Raw genomic sequence first — 14249 nt, 5'->3', positions numbered from 1 at the left:
TGTTTTATGTTTGCTTTAACATGTAAAAAGACTTAAGCAAGCCATAGATGATGCAAAGAAAATTGGTTGATTTTCCCATCTACACAATGTGTGTTGATGGAGGAATCCCTCTCGCATCGCTATTGTGCTCTGTCAGCAGGGAGCCTTTCCTGACAGCAAAACACAATGATCACTGCTGGCGGCTACAGCCAGCAGCAGTAATTGCATACAAAAAAACCTGACAGTCTCAATCAATGGATTGATTTCAGCACAATGATCCTGCCCATATATGGAATGAATCTCGGCTGGTTCTGCAGGGACCAGCTGAGATTCGATCCACCTATGGTCAGCTTACCAGTAACAAGCTAAAACATTTTCTCATGTTTTACATTTATATTTGCTTATATGTATTGCTGTTGAACCTATCACTTAAATTTTGTAAATTTATATTTGGGTTTGGAAGAATTGTTTAATAATGAATCATATTAATTTTTGAATGCTAATGCTGCTTTGGAAAATATAGCACAAATAGGCAGCAGAATTTGTAAAGCTTTAGCTGATAAAGTAGTTCTTCATGAGACACACTGCAAGACTTTTTTTTCATATCTAGAAAAATGTATATCATATTTATAAACCTATGCTAAGTGCAATAGGTGAAAATCACCCTCTGATACACCAACACTCTCAATGGAGACTTTAAAGATGGAAAACATTACATTATAAAATGTATGCTAGCATGTTTATTTTATATATATACTGTAGTATATATAAATATATATATATCTTAAAGTCACCCTTACAACTTATCTTTGTAATGTATTAAAAACTTCAAATCAGCAAACTGTTCGTGTTTTATAATTACGTTTCATGATTACTTGCAAATTAAATTATAAGCTGGCATTCCTTTGTGCTTTTATGAATATTTAGAGGTTCTTACGTGATCAAGGTGCTTCCATTCTTCTGCCCACTCTCTGTCTGTTAGTCTATGGTCTATGATTTCTTCTTGACGTGCTGCTGGCAACCCTAGACAAAGCAGATGTATAGTCTCATATAACACTAATTAACACCCTTTTGAAAAATGGATAACGTCTTTCAACAATAGCTTCAAAGAATGCTTTTTATTCATGATGGTGGTAATGGTGGGACATAATATAATTTTCTTGATGAAAAAAACAAAGGAATCTATAGGAAATTGTATTACTTTCCATGGATAAGTAAAAGCAGCAAAGGCCAGAAAAAGTATACAGCTCAAAAGAGACAATGGCAAGACAGAATGTCAGAATGTACTATATTCCTAGCTGTGCAACAATCGGTGCACACCATGCATTTGTATGTTCACATCCCCTTTGTCGTTGATAAATTTGATTTGAAGAGTAGGAGATAAGCTGCGCTAGTTTGGCTGTCAGGTCTTCTGTGGCGTTCCAAGTGTTTAATTACTACTTTCACAGCAGAAAGCAAATGATTGTTATTTCAAGAGCTTTTCTCCTACACCAAAATCAATATCAAAATGTGATTTATTGACTTTCATTTTTTTATATCATATTTTGTACTATAACAATGGCCAAAGCCTTATTTACTCAACATCCACAGAACTAAATGTGTTAAAGTAAAACTCTAGCCAAAGCAAAGAAGACAATCTCTTTTTCATTAGTCCTTATGGTCACTGACTGGCTTTGTAACCTTTCCTTTTCCAGTGTAGCCATTTCTTAGTTTTCCCCTTGCAACAAAACTCATTTACTTATTGAGAGTGAGAGTCCATTTTGAAGACTGCATTTGTTACTTTGTGGAGCCTCAGTCCCGAACTCTGAATGCTGGTCAAAGTGAACCTGTGCTGACATAAATACTTACAGAACAACATGTCATTGGATACCATGCACCATAAAAAGCTACAGCTTCCCATTAGTGTTACTAAATATGTCTGTAAACCTCCAGTGGAGCCCTGTAAAATGCCTATACCAATATAATGCTTATAGCAATGCCTTTTTGGATATTGGTAGCATTTATATAAGCACTTGCTACTAGGGGGTCATTGGCACTTTAGGGAAGAGGTGAAGGGCTATAGTGGTGCTCTTCAGATAATATTTAGTGAAGGTGTGCCATGGGGGTCATTGGCACTTTAGGGAAGAGGGGAAGGGCTCTAGTAGTGCTCTTCAGACATAATTAGTAAAGAGAGAACATGACACACATAGGTTACTACTTTCCAGCAACATTGTTGTCCTCTAAGTTGTGCTCTATGTGAGCACAGGTTTGTATTAAACACACCCTCAAGGCAATTCCAGTTCATGCAACATATAAATGTTGGAGCTGCATTTCAAAGACCGAGTAGACAGAATTTCATGTCAGTCACTTATGTTCTGTACATTCTTTCCAATATTAGCATACAGGCACTCTCCATCAACCTGATTTTAAACTTTAGCTGGTATACAGGGGATGGTGGGAGTTTAATATAATGAAGAATTAATTACACAAGCACATATTAAAATAACTAAAACATTAATATATTAATGGACTAAATAAAGGTCATGTACATTTTTCCATTTGTTCTCGTTTAATATTCTCCACAAAGCTGTATTACCACAGGAGAAATATGGAAAGACCTCTAGAGCTCTTACCAATAGGTCTGTTTCTGTCCCTGAGGTTGGGGTGTCTGTATGAGTCCCTGTAGTGGTGGGCAATTGCCATATCATCCAAACGGTAATGCTGAGGTGGTGGTGGGGTAGGGTGAGGCAGACCATTGGGTTGATAGGATAAGCCATTATTTGGACTGAACCGCTGGCCAGGGCTTATAGTGCACGGCCGCTTGCTTGGATGCTCTGAGTGCAAAGGCTCTCTGTCAAAGCCATTTTCTTTGGTTCTGAAAAAAAGAATGTGTATAACATACTGCAGTTGTCTTTTAAATGTATTTTAGTTCCCTTATGTGATGAAAAATACAGCAAAGATCATGTACATCAAGGGACAATTCTTGACACCCAAAGCTTTCTACAAGGCAGCTTGAGTCATCTCCAAGCCAAATACCCTCCCCAATGCTTATGAAAAAGAGTTGTCATATAGCAAAAACAATAAAACTCTTTTAATGTAGAAATGCAAGGAAGGTTGAGTCCAGCTTTGTCTCCATTTTGACAGTGTCCTCACGATTTTCAGATACTGAACGGAATTTGGCAGGGATGTGAAAGAGAGTGCAATCTCCAAGCTAGCCAACTCACTTTAAAGGATAACTGCACTTTCACATCAAAATAGTGCTTTCAAAAAATCCATGTTCTCCAAACAACTTTAAAAAATATCACCAATTAGATCTGACTTTTTTTTCCATGAGTTTTGGAAGCTGTCATCACTCTTCCCAACCGTGTAAACATAAGGACAGGTTCAACTTTTACTTACACTCACTTTACAATGTAAACAATGTAAACTGTGTGCTTATAGCAGAAATCAGAATTTATGGCTCCTGTCAAGACATTGAGGCTGATTTACAAAATTTGAGTTGAGTTGATAATGCTCAATTGTGTCAACATTTGAAAAAAAAAATCCTTGTTTATGGATTGCATCTGCACATGACTGGATATGTGAAGTGAATGTTTGCGCATTCTATTGTGTGAACATTTTCAACTCCTTTAGTAAATCAGCTTCATTGTGACTAATTTACCAATGGTCAGTTCTGAAAGAGAAAAACACTTTGCAAAGTGAATGATCACTTAGCTTAATAAATAAGGTAAAGTGATATTCACTTCAATCATCCAACCATAAGCAAAGAAAAAAATCCATTTTTTTTTTTCATTTCCATGGCACAAGTTTGGGTATTCAAGGTGATGTAACTGCTGTTACGTGAACATCTATTTTTCAAAATTAATGTACATGCTTTTTTCATTTTGTAAATTCATCCAGGTATGTGGAGTAGATGCCTTTGTTGTCACTTTTTTTGCAGTTACAAGGACAATGCAGACAAGCTGAGTGTAAACAGTGCAGTGTTTACATGATGCAGCCATGATACCTAAGCTTACAAAGCACAGGGAAGGATGAGGAAAATTGCTTGACATAAGTATATATATATTTTGTAATATAAAATGTATATTCATACAAAATGAACAGTACAGAACAATCATTGGTCTTGCTGAGAATGGAGTCTAATGGAGCAATAAACATGACTTCCCTGCTACTGTGACATGTCGTGTATGAATTACTTAGTTGTGTTTTCTGCTCACGTGTCAAGTTTTTTTTCCCTTTTTTTTTACTCTTTCAGTGACTGATAGCTCCCAGTGTTATTATTGAAACAGATTGATCTTTTTAATGAGCCAGTTTAATAGACACCAAAATCTCACCGTGGTTGCTCATCCGTGTCAGACCATATGCACCAAGAAAACATTCCGTAAAACATAAAGCTTCCCTGTCACACTTGCAAACGCCTTTTAAGCCTAAATCTAGACTTCAACATAACATCACAGGCAGTAGAATAGATGCAAAATAACATATTAGTGCTGACATTGAGCAGATTTAGAAAATAATATTTCATCTTCAATGGCATATATTTTTTCACACGTGCTGTTAAACCCTCTCTTTGAACAGATTTGAATACAGGAAAGGCTAATAAAGAATACTCAAGCTAGGTCTGAATTAGAAAAGGCATCTTAAAAGAGGTCTAATTACTATATTAAAGCATAATGGAAATAAAAATGAAGCTCTTTCTAATGAGCTTTTCACTCCTAGGATTGTGATAGTTGGGCATCCACTACAAGTACATATGCTGGGGATTTCCGATTGTTCCATTATTCCATTATGAATAATCAGAACCTTGAATGATTGTTCTCCCTGATAACACAAACAGTTATAGGACAGTGGGTGTCAGACAAAAGGTTGGTCGCAGCCGACTTAATAAAAGCAAAAAAGCTACTAATTTTGTACATGGCAGTCAGCTACAGTCATTTTCACGCAGGGAATGATGCATATACCATTGTCAAGAACAGATGTAGGTAGTGAACTGAAGACAGCAGGTTCCAGAACTTTGTATATTATAAGTAGAATTAAATGTGGACTGGGCTCCTTCATTACAAAAACTGGCATCTATAGTTCCATAAACAATTACTTGCGCCACTACCAGTCCATGAAATGACTTAAAGGATAAGTTCACCTTTGGGAACATGTTACATGTTCCACCCGTTTTTTTGTAACATATTCCCACAGCCACCGCCCCCTCCCTCTGACAGATAGCACAGGGAGAAGTCTCCTCGTACTATCTGTCATATTTGAAAACAGCATGACTATGCGGGGCTCAGCCCACACAGCCATATCATTCATTCAGGTACTTCCAGGAATGAATGAACTACAAGTCCCGGCAGCCTTAGCGGCCGTCGGCTTGTAGTTTTCAATGAACTACCACGGCGCTGTGGAGCGCCGTGATAGCTCATTGAAGCTTCCAATCTGCTTGCTCATACATCTTGCATGGCAAGCAGATATTCTGACAGGTCTGCAGGAGACCTGCATGGCATCAGCGATCTACTGATCACTGGTGCAATGCTTTCCAGGCTCTTGTAGACAAAAAAAATAAATGCACATTTTTATACCTGCAACAAAATGTACATTATTTTTGTCTAAAAGGTGAACTTATCCTCTAAGTGGTCCTGTTCTATCAACGACCATTTTGGTTTTAAAATGTGAAGTGTGACTTAATTTTTTAATGATGAACCAATAAAAGTATATATATTTTCTATTACTGTTGTTCGATGTGATATTACAGATTAACCTCCCAGAGGCTGACACATACAAAGTCCCATTTTTCCCTGGAGATAGTACAGGACCACCTGGTTTGACCGGATGCAACTGTACACTCCGGTTTTCTGTGTAAGAATAAATTGGTCACTCCCTCACTTAGAGTTTAATTCTGCCTTAATTTGAATAACAGTTTCAGAAAACGATTAGGTGGAGCTTGATGTGCCTTAAATTTGGCCAATTTCAGAAAACTCTAAAGCTCTGTCCGATAACAATGATGTAAAGTACCCATCTTCAGCTCTCGTCATAGCTCGGTCTCCTATGACGGACAAAGACCAGCCTTGTCACTTTTGATGACCGCTTTCCCTAAGCATAGTATTGCAGGAAGGTGACAAAGGCAGATACTGCACTTGGTTCTTCCAGTGAAGGTCTTTTATGTATTTGGAAATGTCATGTTTAAACCCTACACTAGTTCTGTGTGTCATTTGCTTGTAACTATGGATATGCTTTTAGATAAGCCAGTGGAAGATGAGGCCATACACATCAACTGATGGTCTAAAGGACAAAGTATGACCTCTCCACCAAGATTGCACTTATTAAAAGAAAAAAAAATGAAAATTTATAAATGCCCTCAGATACCCTGACCATGCAAGTTTATAAAAATAAAAGAGTGAATGTCCATACAGTATGTTGTTGACTTTCTTGGGTGTAGACAATAGCAACTATCCAAGTAACCCCATCAAGTGAATTGATTTAAACAAAAAACTTTGATTGATAAGGAACCCACAACAGCTGACCAGCCAAGTGGAGTCAGAAGAAGTGCCATAGGTATAAGCCACAACCAAAACTGACCAGATAGGGCAACAATAATTTTATGTCTATTGACAGATTTCAGTGTGACAAATTTAACTGTCAATCAGCACTTCATATCATTATTGTGACATCAAATCCCTCCACAAACTAAAATTCTTAAGGGAGTTAGTGGCACAAACGATGCAGATGTGTAGAGAGGTGGCATTTAAATTGCATTTGAGGTATCTTCAGAAATAGCCACAAATAAAACTACTTTCAATTTCCATACTGAATTAGAAGAAACATGGAATAGAAAATCTGACAGGAAAAGGCAACAAAAATGTTTTCTTTTTCTTTCAGACACTTTCATCATGATATTCTATATGAACTGTGGCTTAAATTAAAATTAACATATTTTAAATAAATGTTATCAAACAAAGATCTAAAAATCCACAAAAGAAGCAATTACTGGACCAGAGAACATTATGTACTATTATTTTTTTTCCTGTGGACAATTCTTCACAACACGGCGCTAAAGAAATTTGCATGGGATGAGTTGTAGAAAAATAGCTTCTGGCTAAAATGTTTGACATCTCTAATTTCACGCTTGAAATGACTGAGTTTGTGCTGACAACCCCAACAAAGAAGAATGCAACAAATAGACTTGGAGAATAATGCCAGTTCCATAAAAATGTAATTTTTGAGGTTTTTTTTTTTTTAAACTAATAAAGGTATTCACAAAAAAAGGTCTTTTCGGTGCCCTTGACATAAATAGGTTTTGTTTATGTACGAGAGAGGTGCGAAATTCAGCAATCCATAGCCACTGGTTATCACCAAGCGTTTTGTTCCTTGTATATTTTAAAGCAAAAAAATCTTCCTACCAAAAGCAGAATCTTCCTACCTGACAAATGTCCAGTGTGCTCTATGATTTTTTTCACTGGCTCCTACATCCGTATTGGGCTGTGAATTGACATAGTGGTTGTTGAATGGAACTTGGGTGCACAACAAGATACAAAGGCATCTGACACACCTGGGATTGTCAGACACTGAAATTCTGCTAGAGGATCTAGCTTTTGATGGAGCAATGTTAGTACTTAGAGTCTATTAAGAGTCTTTTTTGCAAGCAACTTTTTAAAAGGATTTTTAAGTGACAGAGTTGATTTAAGGGCATAAAAGATAAAATCTGATGGCGCTATAGAATTATGTTAATAAAATGAGCCTGCTAAGGCTTTACTATATACCACTGTTATTCTCTTACATGATCTGCTATTTAGTAATTCCAGCAAAGGACATTTAATGCAACCCAGTATAGGTACCCACAGAATTAGATAACAGTCTCCCAAATTAATGATTTTTGGTGGGATCAGGCAATAGTTCAGTGTCTATTGTGCAGTTGTAGAAACTGTTGGTATCAGCTTGTTAAGGAGAAGAGCGATCTCACAGGCTGCAAAACCTTGATCACAATGTTTTGTCCCAGATGAGTCAGAGCTGGAGGTGTATGCAGGACTTGTAACTTTAATTTTCTGGATGGACATGGACAAGAATGGTCTTCTTTGTTCATGCTAGGGAATTAGTGGCTGGCAAAGATGCCTACGCGTGGTCATATCATGCCTGCATATAGGGGTCTTCTAGAGATGAATGGTAGTTTTACTCTGAAGTTGTACTGGGGTGTCATTTGTACTGGAGCTGACAACTGGCGATGGACTTTATAGTCAAATCTAGGTAAGTTCATATTTTACATCTCAGTGATTACAGATTTTTACTAAAGTTCTATAATCCTCTGCTTTCAATAAACTTTATTTCAGGGTACTCACAAAGGCATACTTTGGGGCTCATAGTAACCTCCTCAATGATATAATCATTAACAGAGAGTACAATTCCTGCCTGGGGCACCCCTGTATTGTATAGGAACAACCAGTTTATTTAGGCATTGAAATCATAATTATTATTGTGACAACTTAATAAACAAATGATTCCCATATGCTGCTGAAGTGCCCCAGGATTTTTGCACTTGTGCATGGTAGCTGAGCCCAAACTGGTAGCCCTCTGGGCTCCTAATGAGCACCTGCACTAAAGCTGCATTAAGTAATACATTACTGCCAGTGACAGACTTAGATATACTTTTGGATGTCTAAACAGAATGGTATATCACTTGTGATGGATTTTTGTTTTTTAAATATCCACAAAATGCCTTTCCAATCCACATCCTGTTATACATATACAGAGTACTTTTGACAGACCATTTAGCTGCATTCCATGATAATAAAACATATCAAGTCTACAAACATATGTTAGTAGGCACCAGACTAAAACCACATATATGTTATACTGGAACTATGAAAGAAACATGAAAGCGACTAGACCTTGTAATTTAAACGTCTTTCTTCTTTCTAACCATGTTTTATGTATTATTTTATTCTTAGAACATATTTCTTGGAATGTCTTCTGGAAGCATTTGTGGGGCCAGGGCGAGTGGAGCAGCCAGATAAGGCTTATTTTATGAGCATATTAGAAATAAAAATTGTATTTAGTTTGCAGCATGATATTGCAACGTGAAAGATGATTTGTTGAACTGAACTTATCTTGTGCTGCTAGACTTTAGTACAATTTAAATGAGCTGTAATATAAGCGATAACGTTCTTTTGTTTTTAAAAGGTTTTTCAGTTTTATACATCAAAGTTTCTTAAAAGTTTCTTAAACTTTTAACAACTTTTTGAGCAATCCACTGCATTCTCTTTTTTTAATCTTAGAGATATGCTGTTTAAAATATATGGGAGACCGAAGGATTGCCAACCATCCAGAGACAAGATAGTGCATACATAGCTGGTAAAAAGTAGGGACAATTTAAGGTTGTCTATAATGTCCATGAAAACAAAAATCTGTAAAAATATATTCTTCATATAGGTAATTATCAACCAGATAATGTTTTATTACAAGTTGTACAAAGGAAATGTATTTACGGTTTATTTTTAATTGGGACACAAAACGTATCAATCAATAAAAGGGGGCACTTGTTGGTTACATACATTTTCATCCACCTAAATCTCCTTCCAATATCTGGATCTTGCAATTTGTTGCTTAGTAGAGTTTTGTTGTTTTAGTCTGGTTGTACCGGAAAAACAGCTTCCTGCCACAGATTCTCAACAGGATTGAGGTCTGGACTTTTACTGGGTCATTCTAACATTTGGTTTTAAACAACAGTGTAATTTTGGTTCAGGGTCATTGTCCAGCTGGAATTAAACCTCCATCCAGTCTCGGATTTCTTTTAATGTGAAACAAGTGACCCCCAAAACTGCTGTGCATTTGACTCCATCCATCTTGACCTTAATCTTCACCATTCTCCCAATCCATGCTGATGAGAAGCATCCCACAACACGTTTCTCAGGGTGATGAGCAGGGATGTATTTTTGCAACACACAAGAAGATTCAGTCTCATCTTATCAGATCAGAGAATCCCTTTCAAAATTCCAATTTTTTTGTCTTCCACCTGCCTTTTGGGAAGCTTGTGCTATAGTCCTACCAATTTTGAATAATGGATTTACAGGTGCTCCAAGTGATATTTAATAGTTTAGATATTTAATGATATCCCCAACCCTTAATGACGCTGTTTGTTCTTCCATAAACCCTGAGTGGAGTTTTACACAAACAGTTGTATGTATTTTAAGGTCAAGCAATGCTTTCATTACAAATAGGTAAATGTCATCCAATATAAGACTTCTGAAGGCACCTGAGTTTTTTTGTAAAGTGTAAGAGCAAGCGGTAATAATAATTTACATTTTAAAATATTTTTGGAAAAAACTGACGTTATAGGTCAGAGGCATAAAACCCAATGAAACCCATCCTAATTCCAGGCTGCAGCCCTATAAAATGTACAGACATCAAAGGGAGCTAATAATTATGCAAAGTACTGCGTGCTACGCAGATCTCTACACTGTGATGCCATCCTAAGCAGAAATTGTATCTGCCATACTTAATAGTAGCATGGTAATAATACACAATATAATTACTAACGTGCTTCTAATAGAAGGACTTCTTACAAAAATGAGCCCTTGTATCTTTCTAGGCAGTTTAGTATTGTTATAATGATGTATCCATAAGTTTTTTCGGTTGTCCTTGACTTTTGTCCAATTGTTCATAAAAATATAATTTGCAGCTGGCAGCCCTGTGAGGAAATTGTCTGATTTACAAGATGACTTCAAGAACAGGGATCATATGCAAAATACAGTACCCCCAGAGAAACCTGTCAAGACTGCGCTATACTGTCGTCCCATTTAAAAGTTTAAGCGCAAGGAAGTAATGACGTATAGATACATCCTTTGGCATCTTAAAGTTCTTGTGTGCTCCATCACACCAATGGAATTCCAGGTTTTGCTCTTACCTACCACTTCTGCCGTGTGAACACTAATGAAAAATAGATAAAAGTCCAATATCGAGAGTGATACTTTATCAAAATGGCCATGCAGGATGGATTGAACTCAGGTCACCAGGTCTCAGCAATGGAGCCAAAAATCTATAAAATGCCAGCTGGTGATTCATACCATTAGCATCTATCAAATACTAAAATATCACTTTTGACAGTTTTGACTCACATTTAAATAGTTGTCTTATGACTATGACTTTGCACATTGCTCTTTATACTACCTTCCCAGTTTTGAGAACTAAGCTGAGTCTCATGCAGAACTAGCTATATCGCTAAAGTAATAAGTAATTTCCTCATTAGAATAACTCCAAAGTATAATGTAAACCTGTACAGATACTCATGGTAGCTCTTTGCAAAGTATCAGAAGACTGAAATCTAGATCCTGGGTCTTTACCTATCAGGAGTTCTCCTCTTCCCATTTTCATTCACATCAAGAAGCAGCTCTGATGAGTCAACAGGCGAGGTGGTGCTGGCATCCAGGAGCAGCTGCTCATGCTGAGCCAGGTATTGGGCTGGGTTTTGCTTGGCAAGTCTTGCGCAGTGCAGAAGTTCTCGCTGCAGCAGAGGCAGATTGGCCTATGAAATATACAGAAAACACAGAGGTAATAGCTTGTTACAGATTCTGAACTCTGAAAAGCATGTCATTTTATTCTCAAATCCCTGTAACAGTTTGACAGAATCTGTAATCATTCTTCCTTGTGTTCTTTACTCCATGCAAAGCTGCCATCACCAGGGTAAAATAGCAGAGGAGCAGTCTGCAGTATCAATATTAAGGTAATTTAACGTGGTAATAGTTTGTCTATTGAAGGTTGTTTAGTAGCAACAACTAGTATTTTTACCAATGCATTACATTAACAAAATTATTTGTTTAATGACTGTATTACAGTATGATAGTAGTTATGCACACTTCCCAAAAATCAAAAGTGCTATATTAAAAATCAAATTGATGATTTATTGATCATGTATTCATCAAAGAACACCTCACCATAGGAGGTCCTGCTTTTCCTTATTTTTTTCTGAGGGGGGAGGGGAGTAGGTACCTAGTTTTGGCAGATACCAGCTACCCTGACAAGTGATCCATGCGGAAGTTTGCCCCCCCCCCCCCCCCCCAACCTTCTGAAACACATACCTATGAAGCTGTGGGATTATTCAGAAGGCATGGCGTGGCTCCCACATGCACAGTGGGAAGCTGGCTGTAAAGCTGCAAGGAGTCACAGCTGGCTTCCAACAGTTAACATGGCAGCACCAAGGACTCTAGGACCAGTGGAGAACTGGACTGGGTAGGGATGGTGCTGGATCCCTGGACAGGTGAGTGTCTGCTTATTAAAAGTCAGTAGCTACACTTTTTGTAGCTGCTGACGTAATTTATTGGAACCTGGTTGAAGCTCCACTTTAAAGTGTATTTAAACCCAAAAATTTTATATTTTATATACTGCATCCCACCAGTCCTTAGACATGCTTTTGTTTTATTTTTTTTTTCAGGCCCTGGACCCCATGGTAGACAGAAGGTTGAAGTCAGAGTCACTTCTAAGGGAAGCTCTCTGTCAACTGGGGTATTTCAAAGGGTTCCCAAAGCAGTCTATAGAACATTGGAAGGATGAGAGAACCACAAAGCTTGAGTTGGAGCTGATTCACACATGTGTGGTGCGGATTGAAGCTCAGGTTTCACAGCTAATTGATACAGTAGTTGTTCAGGTTCAGGTTCAGGACAGGATTAGGCCAGGCTTTTATCCTGTTCACACATGCGCGGTTTAGAAACGGTTTCCATAAAAGTAAATAGCATGTAATCCACACCTGAGCCTGAAGGCACTGCTAAGAAATCATACATGACTCTTTTTCAAACCACACTGAATCTGCACCACCAGTGCACCGGACACATGTGAACAAGCACCATAGGAAGCAATGATATTTCACATGTCAAGTAGATTGGATGCAGTTCACACCGCATCTAATCTGCATATATGTGAACTGGCACTTAGCTCACTAAGAATTTGATTTCACAACATGAATTTGAAAAGCCAATGTCTGTGGGGGCTCAAGATGAAGAGAGCGTTTGGAGCTACTGAAAACATTTTGGATTATGGTTGTGCTGTGAAAAAAAATTCTAACTGGACTTGTTCAAGCGTTATGGTGCTCTCAGCCTTCTAATGTTCTTTATCTAGTCTGTGGATGTCAGTGACTGAGTTTTGGTGTGCTATAAGCAACCGTCCCGTTAAAGCATATTAAGAGTTTTGTTGAATCCCCCCACCCGAACCAAATACACTTAGCAGAATTTAGTGAATGTTCCCCGATATATAAAAGGGGGTTTATAGACAGAACTGTACAGCTGGTACTTGGTTAACGGAGCACAGGTTAAGCTGCATACGAAGCTTGTTCAGGCATAGGTTTAATGTGTTGTGTAGGTGGCAGATCTGTTTTAAAAGTTATTTTATGTTTCCATGACAGAGCCCTAGTACTTCTTTCCCATGAACAGTGAAGCTGACAAGTAAAGATGTTATCCTTTGCAAATCTGATAATATTTCACAGACATCAGAAAGACAGCAGTATTATACTAAGAAAATACATTTATTTCTGCAGTCTCATAGAGAAAAATTCCAGAATGGTAATTAGGAAAAATGACTAACATGCTGCCCATGTTGTGTACAGATGACATATGACAAAGGATAACTGGATGTGAGCCAGGACCAACTGCTATTCACTGACTGCACAGCAGCACATTCTTTTTGCACCCGAAATATAATATTTATAAAAATCATAGGACAAAAAAATCCTACTGTAAAAAATATAGGACATTTGGTAATATCCGTATATTTCACAATACAAGATGCAGGATGGCAGAACATTCATGCACTGGAGGAAAAGAATGGAGTATGAACTGCAATTTTAGCTAGATGAGGGCCAATGATTTGGCCTACTGAAGACCTAAGCACCATTTATAGCCATTAAAAAAAAGGTCTACTATGTATAACTGCGGCCAAAACTTTTTCCTAATTTAGAAACAGTTTGGAAGAATGAAAACTGTCATGTTTGTATTACAGTCTATGTTCTCTCTGGGAGATACACTTTCTCTATTTGTTCTGGTAACATCATCCAATGGGGGTACTGGTTCTGGTGACAACTGCCTAAGAGGGGATCTGTATGTGTCGCATTGGACAGATCTGACCACACTATTCATGCTGAGACACCATGAGTGAAAGTTAGGGGTAAAACTATTTTTCAGTTGTCCCTGAGAAAAAAATAAAAGTTGTTTATTTCAATAGGGACAGGGTTCTTTCATTTTGGGGAGATGTGATGACGATAGCAACAAAAACCTGAGGTCTAACCCTTCCGTTCCCCTGTCAGGATACAATAACTCAGAGCT

The 14249-nt window shown here is 37.6% G+C and overlaps 1 protein-coding gene across 9 annotated transcripts in view; it reads right to left on the bottom strand.

The window, feature by feature from the left end:
- Nucleotides 1-14249, bottom strand: part of RUNX1T1 (RUNX1 partner transcriptional co-repressor 1) — a 200120-nt gene that overhangs the window by 33056 nt on the left and 152815 nt on the right. For all 9 annotated transcript variants that reach the window (XM_089679680.1, XM_089679678.1, XM_089679676.1 and 6 more), the window contains exons 5-7: nt 11283-11464; nt 2592-2833; nt 917-1002 (exon numbers count right to left, since the gene is read on the bottom strand). In XM_089679680.1, coding sequence (XP_089535806.1) covers nt 917-1002; nt 2592-2833; nt 11283-11464 — 510 coding nt within the window. The remainder of the gene's footprint in view (nt 1-916; nt 1003-2591; nt 2834-11282; nt 11465-14249) is intronic.

The sequence above is a fragment of the Staurois parvus genome, unplaced genomic scaffold, assembly GCF_062004578.1.
Source record: "Staurois parvus isolate SC_StPar_1 unplaced genomic scaffold, SC_StPar_1.0 ptg000230l, whole genome shotgun sequence".
Taxonomy (NCBI): Eukaryota; Metazoa; Chordata; class Amphibia; order Anura; family Ranidae; genus Staurois; species Staurois parvus.
The sequence above is the reverse complement of the archived record's forward strand: the minus strand, read 5'-3'. Positions and strand labels throughout refer to the sequence as shown.